The sequence below is a fragment of the Debaryomyces fabryi genome (assembly GCF_001447935.2).
Source record: "Debaryomyces fabryi strain CBS 789 chromosome Unknown contig00074, whole genome shotgun sequence".
Classification (NCBI taxonomy): domain Eukaryota; kingdom Fungi; phylum Ascomycota; class Pichiomycetes; order Serinales; family Debaryomycetaceae; genus Debaryomyces; species Debaryomyces fabryi.
This window is the reverse complement of record NW_015385500.1, coordinates 1-12049: the sequence shown is the minus strand read 5'-3', so window position 1 is coordinate 12049 and position 12049 is coordinate 1. Positions and strand designations below refer to the sequence as shown.

Below are 12049 nucleotides of genomic sequence, written 5' to 3'. Positions count from 1 at the left end.
CAATTACCAAAATTGTGTTAATAGTGTCTTTTGAACTAGATATTTTGTATATAAATATCCGGGTAACACATCATAGATAAATAGAAAGTTGCAACAGATTTTCATCGGGATAGCGCAAGGCCTGTATAGTCTACTACCCTTGTAGTAGCTAGCCAATAAACTACACATAAACTACTTAATTTTAGAAAAATGGATGTGAAATTAGCTATATTATAAAAATATATAATATCAAATATATGAGTATGATTAAACTTACCACCTTGTTCATTTCTCTTGTAAGCGACAGAAAAGTACTAGCTTTAGTAAGAATGCAAAAATAATTTTAGCCTAATATCCTATAAAGATTTTTCAATTTCGGCTAATTTCTTAATATCGGTTTCATACTTCTTGAAAGATTTTAAGTCAACTGGCTTACTTAATGGTGGTCTACCGGAAACAATTTCACCAAAACCATAAACTTCTTTCAAAAGTTGTTTGACTCCAACAACATTTAATTCACTAATCATTAAATCAACCTTGGTGATAATGTACTGTAATTGAAGAGCCTTTTCTTTCTCACCATCTTCGTATAATTTCATAAGCTTTAACATACTTTTTGGAAATATACCTGATAATCCATCAATAGCACCGAACATACCAACAGCAAGAGATGGAATCAATACTTGACCTAAACCAGTGAATGGTCTAAAATTGTTAGTTTCATAAGCCTTATTATTTCCTAATAATGTGTAAATATCTAAATTGAAATGAGTTAACTTAACAGCGACAATATTTTCATGTTTAGATAATACTTCAAAAGTATCAATTGTGATGTTAACATTATTACTGGAACCCGGATAATTATATATAACAATAGGCAAGGCGGAATAGTCAGCAATATTAAGGAAATAATCAATAATACCTTGTTGACTGATCAAACTAGTACCAAAATATCCAGGAACCAAAACAATTATGAAGTCCGCACCGCTTTTCTTGCTTTCTTCAGACTCCTTGATGACTTCCGCAATACTACTTGGAGGCATTCCAGCAATAAGTTTGAAATTTCTGTCTGGAATAGCCTTCCTAAGACTCTTCAAGGCACTGTTTCTTTCAGCAGGTGATATATTGGTAGCTTCACCCATGCTACCAGAGACAACTAATCCGTTTATACCACTTTTGTATAACATTAAAGCATGTTTGACTTGGGTTTCTGTATCTAAAGAAAACTTACCATCATTTTTAAAATATGTAGGGATCGGAGAATAAATACCTCTTGGTAAAATGGAAGATTCAGCAACTGTCATTATTTAATTTAAGTTTGTAAGTTAGAGATTAAAATAATTCTTAAAAACTTTGGATATTCCCCGGCTTATAAAAGTTTCTAAATACTACACAATTTTTCTTGCCCACTTTTTTAAGTATTCTGGTGGGGGGAGGGGGAGGAAGGTGGCCACTTAAAAAGTTTTGTATTATCTTTCAGATTTATTGTTTTTCAGAAGAGTATTTCCGAATATTCTCTCCGCCATTTTCTGTACCTTTTTGAACAATCATCTTTCTTTGGTTTTCTTCAGCAATATTTTCTATACTATGCTTTGATTTTGTGAATGTATAATTCTGAGAAAAAACTCTCCTCCCCCACCGAAATTCTCGCAGTGATTGATAGATTTCTATTCATTTTCCTTCAAGTAAATATTTAGACATAGATAATGAAAAAACTTAAATATATTAATAGTCAATTGAAATGATTTGGACTAAGAAATAATGTGTACAATTGTAGTCTGAGGACAATTTACAAGATTCACCTTGTTGTTATTCCCTCAGATGTGACTTTTATCTTCAAGAGAAGTTTAGTTACAATAAATACGTACAATTCTTCAAAATAAGCCAGAAAAATTTATTCAACTCTCTAAACACTAACTAAAAAAAATGCGATTAAATATCAAATAAAATGTATGTAATAAAATTCTAGAAGTTAATAATAATGAATCATTATTGAAATTCCTTATCATAATCAGTCAATGTGATTCTATATCTGACTTTGTTTTGACAATTCCTCTCAAGGGCTTCTTTAATACCAGCTTTACTGATTGGAATAGTTTCATTCCAACAAGTAATATTTTTTTCAGCTGCAAGATTTAACATCTCAATCATTTCTTGTCTGTTACCCAAATGTGACGAACCTAAGTAGCAGGCATTTTTCAATAAATCAACAGGATTAACACTAAATGGAGCTTCTGGTAATCCAGCACTGATAAACTTACCACCAATGATCAACATCGAAGTATATTCGCCAATAGAGAAGCCTTTGGAAGAGCTTGCACACGATAAGATCAAATCTAATTTGAATTGTAAGTCTTTGTTCCAGTCCTTCGCAGTAGTATCAACGAAGTGATCAGCCCCTAATTCCAATGCGGTTTTCTTCTTGGAATCGGTTCTTGAGAAGGAATAAACTTCACAGCCTAAGGCCTTTGCCCACATGATCGCAAAGTGTCCCAATCCACCAATACCGACAATACCGACTTTCATACCTGGACGAGTATTCTTTTTCAATGGAGCATAAGTGGTTATACCAGCACAAAGCATTGGAGCAGCATTTTCGGTAGATAATTTTTCAGGGATTTTAAATGTAAAATATTCGTGAACTCTAACATGAGACAGGTATCCTCCGTAACTAATGGATCCATCTGGATATTTATCATTATACGTATTAATAAGATGTGGGCAATATGTTTCTTCTCCAGACTTACAAACGTCACATTTTAAGCATGCCCAAACTTGAGCACCAACACCAACTCTATCCCCATTTTTGACAGTAGTAACTTTTGAACCAACCTTCACAACTTCACCAACAATTTCATGTCCTACAATGACTGGAAGCATAGCTTCACCCCATGCTCCAGAAGCAGTATGAATATCTGATCCACAAACCCCACAAGCATGGATTTTAATATCAATATCATACTCTTCGAAAGTTTTTGGTGTGAATTTAATTTTTGTAACATCCGTAAAGTTTTTTGGATCGGTGACAGCAAAACCTTCAAATTGATATCCTTGTGTCATTGTTGCTTAAGTATTCTTCTTGATGTAATAAACTACATCTGATACCAAATAAGATGAAAAAGTATTGTATTTATAGGTATATTGGTGGTGGGGGTGGACATTTAATTAAAATGGTGGGGTAATGAATTATAGGGACAACTTTTCACCAAACGTTTCTATTTACTGAGAAATGATTACATACAATATTTCTCTGATTTCTATTTGGCAATTTGGGAAATTCAAATGTTGTCTCTGTGTTACAGTTTTATCAATTTCATAATTATTACGTAAAGGAAAGGTTTTGAAATTTTCTGATTTCAAAATGTCCTTATTTTACAAATCTTGGGATTACAAAAAATAATTATTTTAATTGAGAATATTTATCAGCCGCTAAATAATTATATTCTTTATTCATACAAGCCCAACTGTAATAACTTGTTACCAATTACCAAGAAGTAATAATCTGCATAAACTAAACCATGGTCATATATATCAATGTTACATGCAGGGTTGTGAATATAAGTAGAGTTGTTTAGAATTGTTTCGGTTGCTCCAATTTCAACAGTACCATCATCATTTAGCTTAGCATCATTATTGTAAGAAAGGTTAATGCAATCTCTTACAAGCTTCAATCCTTTCTTTAAAAATTCTTCGTCTTTCTCGACTTCGTAAATTCTAATCATACCTAAAGCAGCAGCCATAGCAGATGAAACGTCACGAATATGCTTATCTTGAGCGTCAAAATCCCATGGTGGAACACCATCTTGAGGTAATTTTGATATATAATAATTAGCAATATTCTTTGAAGCGTCTAGGAATTTTCTATCCTTCGTCCAGAAGTAAGTTTCAATATAACCTAAAATACCCCAAGCTTGGCCCCTTGTCCATCCAGATTCATCTGCGAAGCCTTGGGCGGTATATCTGGAATCTACTTCACCTGTCTGTTTGTTATATTGAACAACATGATACGATGACCAGTCATCTCTGAAATGGTTCTTTAAAGTAGTTTCAGCGTGTTTGGTAGCGATAGTTGATAAACGGAGGTCACGACTTAAATATGCTCCAAGGTATAATAAGTTCAAATTACACATATTGTCAATAATCACCAAAAAGTCCTTATCCATGTCTTTAGGTGTTTGGTCCTTCTTAATTGGAGGTAAATCATCCCAACTTCTAATACATCCGACCTTTTCATCAAATCTTGAGGCTAAAGAGTTGGCTGCAGTTATCAAAATTTCTTCACTTCTTTTGCTTTTGGTTAAGATCATTTCTCTCTTGAACGCAGGTGCAATCATAAAGCCCAAGTCATGAGTAGTAGTAGTGGTAGCTCTAGACGCCATTGGATCTGCCCACCATCTAGCAGCAAATTCCAATTTGACTTCATTAATCTTATTCTTTGGGAAGAAATCGGGGTAATTTTTACTTCTTTCTAATAATGCATAAACTGATCCAGGAAAGAAACCCGAGGTCCAATAGTCGGCATCATTCAAGACATATTTTCCATCAGGAGCATAGTTTGGGAATCCAGTTGGTGGTTCTGGTTGACTTAAGGCTGGGGATGCAATACCCCAGATCTTTGCTACGGTAGAATCACCGTATAATTTATCCTTAATTTCGTCTAAGTAGGGTTGAGCGGATGTTGGTTTGGTCATTCTTGAATAATTATTTGCTTTAAATCTACTTCAAAGGCATTAGATTTTGGTATTCTTGAAGGACATGCTTCAATTATATACCTCCTGTCTTCAGGTAATGTTTATTACGTCTCCACTTGTTTCTTCAGTGGGGGATTTGTGGAGTAGTGCGAATCTGATTAATATGAACCCATCGAAAGCCCTATGACGATTGCACTCGCTGACATTAAGTGGGCCAACCAACCGGTTCATCTTTTATTGCATATTGACTCTTAGGTCCCTATTACGAGGAAAACGTTGCAAAATGTAAGGTTTCATTCATTCCAGCAAATATTAATTGAGAAGACTACCTGAACTATCAGTCCACCTGATTCACTAATTGTGTTCATTTCATTTAGTTTGAAAGGTCAATATTGAAGTTCAAAAAACTTATTGAGAACTAAGATCAGAGATGGCGCCATTTTTTCTTATAACACTGAAATAGTTTGAAATTGTTTTCTCACATAACTCCGTTTAATAGATAATCTAATCTCGCACTAAAAACGATATTTCCGAAAGAACCGTTGATCTTACTAGGTCCTGCACTTATTAAAAGAGATCACTGTAACCCACAGCTAAACCTTAATCCTCGCATTATACGAATCATAACCGATCTTCCCCACATGTGGACGTCCCAAAATGAAATTAACTCCACCCCACCAAGTTTTTCAAAAGAAATATAGAGGTTTGACACTAATTTTATTATTTAAACGATAGAGGTTCAGAGTGTAATGTAATTACGAACAGAGGCTGCAGGTTTTAGATATTCTAAACAGTTGTCTTTAGAAAGTGGAAACTTTACGGCTGTAGACAGTATAATAGGTTAAATAGACGCTCTCATGTTTTCAAGTAAAAAAAATGAAAGCTATGTAAGAGAAGAGGATTCTATATGCCTGCAACAGTTTAATAAAGATGAAAATCTCAAATTGGAGGACGTTACACCTAAGTTAACCAAAATGTGGTTCAGATATCCACATCTTTTGAAATTGAATATATATCTTTTGAGTGCTATTTTTGCATGTATCACTTACGGGTATGATGGTAGTATGATGGGTAATTTACAGACATTGCCAAGTTGGTCTGAATATTTTAATAACCCTTCAGGTGAAGTGTTAAGTACCATAAGTAACGGTGTTGCAATTGGGGCATTAGGGGCGATTCCGTTTACTGGATTTATTAATGATCGTCTCGGAAGAAAGGTCATAATTATTGTTGGTACGTCTTTAACTATTATTGGCTCAGGTATACAAGCAGGTGCAATAAATTATGGAATGTTTTTTGCAGCTCGTATAATACTTGGGTTTGGTGTCTGTCTTTCGACGGCAGGTGCTGGTCCTTTATTGACAGAGACAGCATACCCATCTCAAAGACCGGCAATGACAAGTTTTCTATATGCGAGTTTCCTGGTAGGATCATTTTTAGCAGCTTTATTTACCTGGGGTCCATATATATCGAGTATGAAATACAACAATTGGTCCTGGAGGTTACCATCTTTGCTCCAAGCTTTATTTCCTACAATTGAATTAATTTTAGCTATCTTAGGACCGGAATCCCCTAGATGGCTAATTGCGAATGGGAAATCTGAAGAAGCATTTGAAGTTTTAACTAAATACCATGCTGGGGGCGACAAAGAAAGTCCACTAGTAAAATTCGAAATGGCTGAAATCTCGGCCGCAATCGACAGAGAGAAGCTTGGCAAGCAATTCACCTGGAATGTCTGGTTTCAAACAAAGGCGAATATGCATAGATTATTTCTATCTCTAGTAGTACCATCAATGCAACAGTTATGTGGCTCATCGTTAACAGCTTACTACTTCCCAATAGTTCTTAACAATATTGGAATTACTGAACCAGTTGAGAAATTGAAGATTAACCTTGGTTTGACAATATATGGGTTAGTTTGGTCACTAACATTTGCATCTATATGTGGTAAGCTCAAGCGTCGAAAGTTATTTATGACAAGTTATCTTCTGATGTGCCTAATGTTTATTATTTGGATTATTTTATCAGCAATTAATGAACAAAAGGACTTCAAGAATAAGGCAATAGGTAGAGCTATTATTGCAATCATTTATTTTCATTTTGGTTTCTATCACATGTCATCTCCAATAGGTACCACATATGTTATGGAAATTGTACCATACGCATTAAGAAGTAAGGCATCTACTCTATACCAAATGTGTACAAATGGATGGATTCTATTTAATAATTATGTCAACAATTTAGGTATGGATGCCATTCAATGGAGATATTATATTGTATTTTGTGTATGGCTATCTATTCAAGCAATGATAATATACTTCTTTTTTCCTGAGACATTTGGCTTAGGATTAGAGGAAATGGCTCAAGTTTTTGGTGAGGATATTTCAGATATGCAATACGCCGCAGATAAGGCAATCATGGTTGATAAATTTGATGAAGATGAATATAATTAAAAACAGCTGTATATCAGATCGAAGATAGACACGTCCTAAATACTTAGAAATGCAAGTAGATGATGTTAATATAATTTATTAGAAGAAGTTTAAAGTTTAATATTTACGATTTTAAGATTAACATGATGAGATAAGCCTAAATTTTTGGAAATTTCTTATTTGATTAGAGAGCTACAGTAAATCTCTCTAAGTTTGATATATCAGTTGGCGCACTATTAAGCTAAACTAAACATTACATAACACTCTGTGAGCCTTAGATTTTAATTCCTCTAACTCTCTTTGATTTGGAATATCTACGGAATATTTTAAGGTATCGGCCGAGAAGGAACTGTCCTTAGGCTGACCGTAGACAACACAAGCAAAATTAGCTGAAGATTTAGCTGGGATTGACCCTCTTAACTGTGGTAACATTACTTTTGACGATATTAAATTGCAATTTGGATCTGGCTCACATGCTCTTGGTTCTCTTTCATTTAATAAATTAATCAATAAACTGGTATCATCAGAAGTTGATATTTGAGCAATAGATTTTAACCCAGAATTAGTAATGATATCAATCTTCTTCTTACGCATTACCGAAACTGCGAAGCCACCTTCTAAAGATACTACAGCATCATTGGAATTATTAAAGATGTTGTGCACCCTTATATGGTATTTACCTCTTTGGAGTATCCAGGTCTTGACTTCAATATCCTTCACAGGCGACCATTCACTATACAAGCCGTCTTTGAAAATCCAAGATTTATTCTTACCTCTAAAGTAGAAGTCCTTGCCAGTGAAGCTAAAACCTATCATATTATCAAGAGTAGCTAATTCAAATTCTTTTAGGTTGTTTTCCACACTAAAACCATATCTAGTACTATATGCAAATTTGCAGTACTTTTCAGCCCAGTGTCTAGCGAAATCATGGTAAGGACCACTTGACAATGCAATAGTGTTACCTTTAGCGTGAGAAATAAACATCCCAGGTACTCTAAAGCTAGCATCTTCTAATAGCAATGGCTCCTCTTGGGTAGCCCAGAACGGGTGAGATTCTGGTAACATTAAAGGTGACATTGCTTTAAGTGACCAATATGGCGATTGAGGAGAGTTGTAAGCTTCACAAATGAACTGATTTGGATAACTGTAACCAACCGATAAAATGTTAGTTTTATAGAAAGAAACAGACTGCTTGGACCACCAACGTAAATTTCTTAAATACACACCCTTCAAAACACCCCATGGAATGACTGGCTCTTCGTTTGGCTTGGTTATACATGCAATCATACCCCAAAATGCATCAACAGCATACCTATATATGCAAGATCTACCGAATGGTATACAAGCTCCATCATCACTGAACCAATGAATAAATTGCTTTGCGAATTTCTCAGCTCTACTTCTGTATATGTTACTTCTTTCTGGATCACTATCATGCTTGATGAAATAATATATCATACCATAAAAATGTAATGCAAAAGGGTTATAATAATCAATTCTATAGTTAACACCATCACCATACCAGCCGTCATCAATATACATTGTTTCTAGGTCTTCGAAATATTCTTCTGTCAAGGATCTATCAAATTCAATCCCAATTTTTTCTAAACCTAAATCTATCATAACTCTAAAAAATTTCCAATTGCAATGATTAAATTCATTTTCTCTTGCCTCAAGTAAAAATTTGGAAACATTTCTCTTGGCTTCATCTGTTAACGGATTCCAGATATGCTCCGGAACGAAACACAACGCAAAACCAACAGCTGCCAATTCCACTAACTGTTGTTTCATACTTAAAATTTTAATATCTCCCCAATATTCTGGATGGTTGGAATTTGTTCCATTTGTCAAACCCTTTCTGAAGAGATCCCAATGTTTGAATTCACCACCACCAAAAACATATGGAACAATTCCCCATAATGGCCTGGCAAAACCTTCTAATTCTGCTGCTTCCATTGTGAATATAGCCCCAGAATCAGCTAAACAAACTGCACCACCATCCTCGGAGAAAGCGGGAATCAATGGATCCAATTGTTGGTGAAGGGCTTGTACGAGATCATTTCTTGTCTTGAGAGGGTTATTTGCCCATGCATTAAAGTTTGATAAGTTATTCATTGTAGTTAAGTTTCTAATTATCAGTTTCATTCCCAAAAATAAGCAAATAAACGATATTTATAGTAATAATATATGCTTTGGGTAACTCTCCCCATTATTGCAAATAATCTGGTGGTCGAAAGAGGAGTTATGGATTAAATCTAAAGAGAAGGCACTGTTTGGTGGGGGCATTGATTTAGTGGCTACCCCACTAACCGTTGAGATTTTGAGAATATATTTTTTAATGTAACCAGTCTCAAGAAAGTAATATCTACTCGCTAGGTTAATTTGCAATATTATCACTCCCCCAGATTGGGTTGTTATTAATAAAGCCTTAAGGCTAAACATTGCGTAATATATATATATATATATTGGCACTAAACATTTATTACAAATTTGCCTAGCTAGGCCTGACACCATTGGTCTATTATTAATGATCATTGTGACGATTATAGGATAAGAATGTGGCTAATATTCCGACATCGTAAGTCACCTTTAAAGACCCTGCAATAACGAAACAAACCCATTGAATATTGTAGACGGTGAAAAAACCTGTGATTGTTGGTCCAAGAACCTGGGCAAGAGTTTTGACAACATTAACCCAGCCAAACACAGCTGTTCTTTCACTTGATGGAACTAATGTAGCTAGAAAGACATGCTTGGGAGCTTGATCCATAGATTGGGTAGATGATCGTAAAACCAAGATTGCCATTGTGACTTTCAATGAAGTAGGAAGAGGTACGAGTGCCAAAAGAATGGAAGAAGGTAAATGGGTAACAACCATGGTTACGACCGGACCCAAACGTTTTGTTAACGAAGTACTTAAGAGCGAAGCGAAACTGCTAATAATACCAGTTACAAAAAATACTGAACCCAAATATGATGCCGAAACATCAAACTTCTCTTTTATATAGTATGAAATCCATGACGATGATATCAATGACGAAGCAAAAGAATCAAGTGCAAATAATAATGATAATTTTATCACTATAACAAGAATAGATTTATGTAACGTTGGCATAAATTTGAAAACAGATTCTTTAGACTTTTTCTGATTTTGATCATGGCCATCTTGTTGATCTTGAGATTCTGAATGTAACTCTGGCTCCAATAACTGGGTTGTCTCATCCTGTTCGGTACTTCCTTGCTTAGAAGTTTGAGATTTCTTAGCCTTCTCTTCTGAAGTCCATTCAATACGAGTAGAGATAAAATATGACAAAATAATTGAAAGGAATGAAAGAACAGTATAACCAAGAAAAGCGACTCTATAGCTAGACGCTAGCGAGTAATCTAAATGCACATTCATATAATCGACCAAAGTTCCACATGCAATTGATCCTATAGCTGCACAGAATGTGCCAAGGAATGTATACCATGAATAAACATCAGATCGTTGCTCAGGAGGGGCTAATGAAGCTAATGAACTCTGTTCAATTGATCGAAATGGCCCAACTTCTCCTCCGTAGGGAGTTAAAATACCTATAGTAGCAATAGCAGTAAGAATATATGGGTTTTCAAATAGAACGAAGCAGATTCCTGTAAGTGTCATTGCGATAGAGCTTAACATTAAGATTTTCCTTCTTCCAATGATATCTGCAGCTACTGCCAAAAGAAAACTTGTAATTAAATCTCCAATAAATGTTACAGTCATAAACATTCCAATAAACTGTTCTTCAAAGTCTATTTGTTTCAAATAAAGTACCAATATTAAAGAGGTTGCACCAAATCCAGTCAATCGAAGCATCCTTAATAAAAGAATAATGAACACATCTTTATCAGATTTCGCTAATGTCTTTATACCTATCTCGTCAACAAACAAGTGAAAATAAGAAGATAGCGACCTCCTCTGTTCTAGTGAGTCTGGCATTTTCGGCTTTAATGTGGAAGACTAAAAATGTAATTTCTAAAAGAAAACTCCTTTGAATTTGACGTAAAAAAAAAACAGGCTGATGTCAAGCTGCACCACGCGGGATTAATTTAGTTTATGCTAATCTAATATTAATGCCGAAGACACTGTGTAAAAATAATATTGAAGAAGAAGTTGAAATAGATAAGGAGTTTGTAGGTGTTATTAGAAGCCCAGAATTCCTATATTCATCGACTCCGTATAAAGATAATTTTTCACCACCTACCCAAAAAGCTGTATTGATTATACCAGGGAAAGATGAAGATTATAATTCTACTCGCATCAGGAGCTTAGCCTCGTTCCTATCATCTAAACTAGGTTTATACAGTTTACGGATAAAGGTACCAAATAATGAAAATCAGAATAGTTGGAAATTTTTGGAAAAAGGTGCCGAATACATTGATGCTGCTGTCAAATACATAACAAATTCTAAGAAAGACCTACAGTTATACTTGTGGTCAATTATAGGATATTTGGATGGTGCAGCTATGATGTTTGCTTGGGCAATAAAGCAAAACGATTTATACTATTCTAAAAGTTTGAAAGATAGAAAAAAAGCTATAATTCTACCAAATTTAATCAATTGCTGTTCTACGTTCTATCTGGATGCATTCAAATCTCATAATAAAACTCTTTTTAGTGAAGAACTTGACGAATACGAATATATATATACTTCAGTGAAACCTGAAACACTGAAGAAACACATTGAGTTAGACTTTTCGAAATTATGCCAGTTAACAAATCAGACATCTGTATTGAGTATTTATGGTTCTCGGGATGATGATGAACGTTTGAGAGATTGTGGTCACTTTGCAAATATCTTAAATAGAGGAAGATACTCACATCATTTGACTCTAATACCTAATCATTATTTTCAGAGAATGGACGATGAAAAGAATGAGCAATTGCAAAATATTAGCTACTACAATTTTAAAGAGCATCAAGAA

General features: G+C 34.6%; 7 protein-coding genes across 7 annotated transcripts; 2 read left to right on the top strand and 5 right to left on the bottom strand.

The window, feature by feature from the left end:
• Positions 1-335: 335 nt before the first annotated feature.
• Positions 336-1283, bottom strand: AC631_03437 (dihydrodipicolinate synthase family protein; the record flags this gene model as incomplete). Its single annotated transcript, XM_015612266.1, has 1 exon — positions 336-1283. One exon carries the CDS (start codon positions 1281-1283, stop codon positions 336-338), a length of 948 nt encoding a protein of 315 aa, XP_015466890.1.
• A 685-nt stretch (positions 1284-1968) lies between these two features.
• On the bottom strand, positions 1969-3039 carry AC631_03436 (NAD(P)-dependent alcohol dehydrogenase; the record flags this gene model as incomplete). Its single annotated transcript, XM_015612265.1, has 1 exon — positions 1969-3039. One exon carries the CDS (start codon positions 3037-3039, stop codon positions 1969-1971), a length of 1071 nt encoding a protein of 356 aa, XP_015466889.1.
• A 386-nt stretch (positions 3040-3425) lies between these two features.
• Positions 3426-4670, bottom strand: AC631_03435 (uncharacterized protein; the record flags this gene model as incomplete). The annotated part of the gene is made up of 1 exon (XM_015612264.1): positions 3426-4670. The coding sequence occupies one exon, from the start codon at positions 4668-4670 to the stop codon at positions 3426-3428; it is 1245 nt and encodes a 414-aa protein (XP_015466888.1).
• Positions 4671-5527: 857 nt separating this feature from the next.
• AC631_03434 (uncharacterized protein) lies at positions 5528-7123 on the top strand (the record flags this gene model as incomplete). The annotated part of the gene is made up of 1 exon (XM_015612263.1): positions 5528-7123. The coding sequence occupies one exon, from the start codon at positions 5528-5530 to the stop codon at positions 7121-7123; it is 1596 nt and encodes a 531-aa protein (XP_015466887.1).
• Positions 7124-7348: 225 nt separating this feature from the next.
• AC631_03433 (DUF2264 domain-containing protein) lies at positions 7349-9217 on the bottom strand (the record flags this gene model as incomplete). Its single annotated transcript, XM_015612262.1, has 1 exon — positions 7349-9217. The coding sequence occupies one exon, from the start codon at positions 9215-9217 to the stop codon at positions 7349-7351; it is 1869 nt and encodes a 622-aa protein (XP_015466886.1).
• A 409-nt stretch (positions 9218-9626) lies between these two features.
• On the bottom strand, positions 9627-11063 carry AC631_03432 (uncharacterized protein; the record flags this gene model as incomplete). Its single annotated transcript, XM_015612261.1, has 1 exon — positions 9627-11063. The coding sequence occupies one exon, from the start codon at positions 11061-11063 to the stop codon at positions 9627-9629; it is 1437 nt and encodes a 478-aa protein (XP_015466885.1).
• Positions 11064-11197: 134 nt separating this feature from the next.
• AC631_03431 (uncharacterized protein) lies at positions 11198-11891 on the top strand (the record flags this gene model as incomplete). Its single annotated transcript, XM_015612260.1, has 1 exon — positions 11198-11891. A coding segment is annotated over one exon (694 nt), but the record flags the coding sequence as incomplete, so codon positions are not given.
• Positions 11892-12049: the final 158 nt, after the last annotated feature.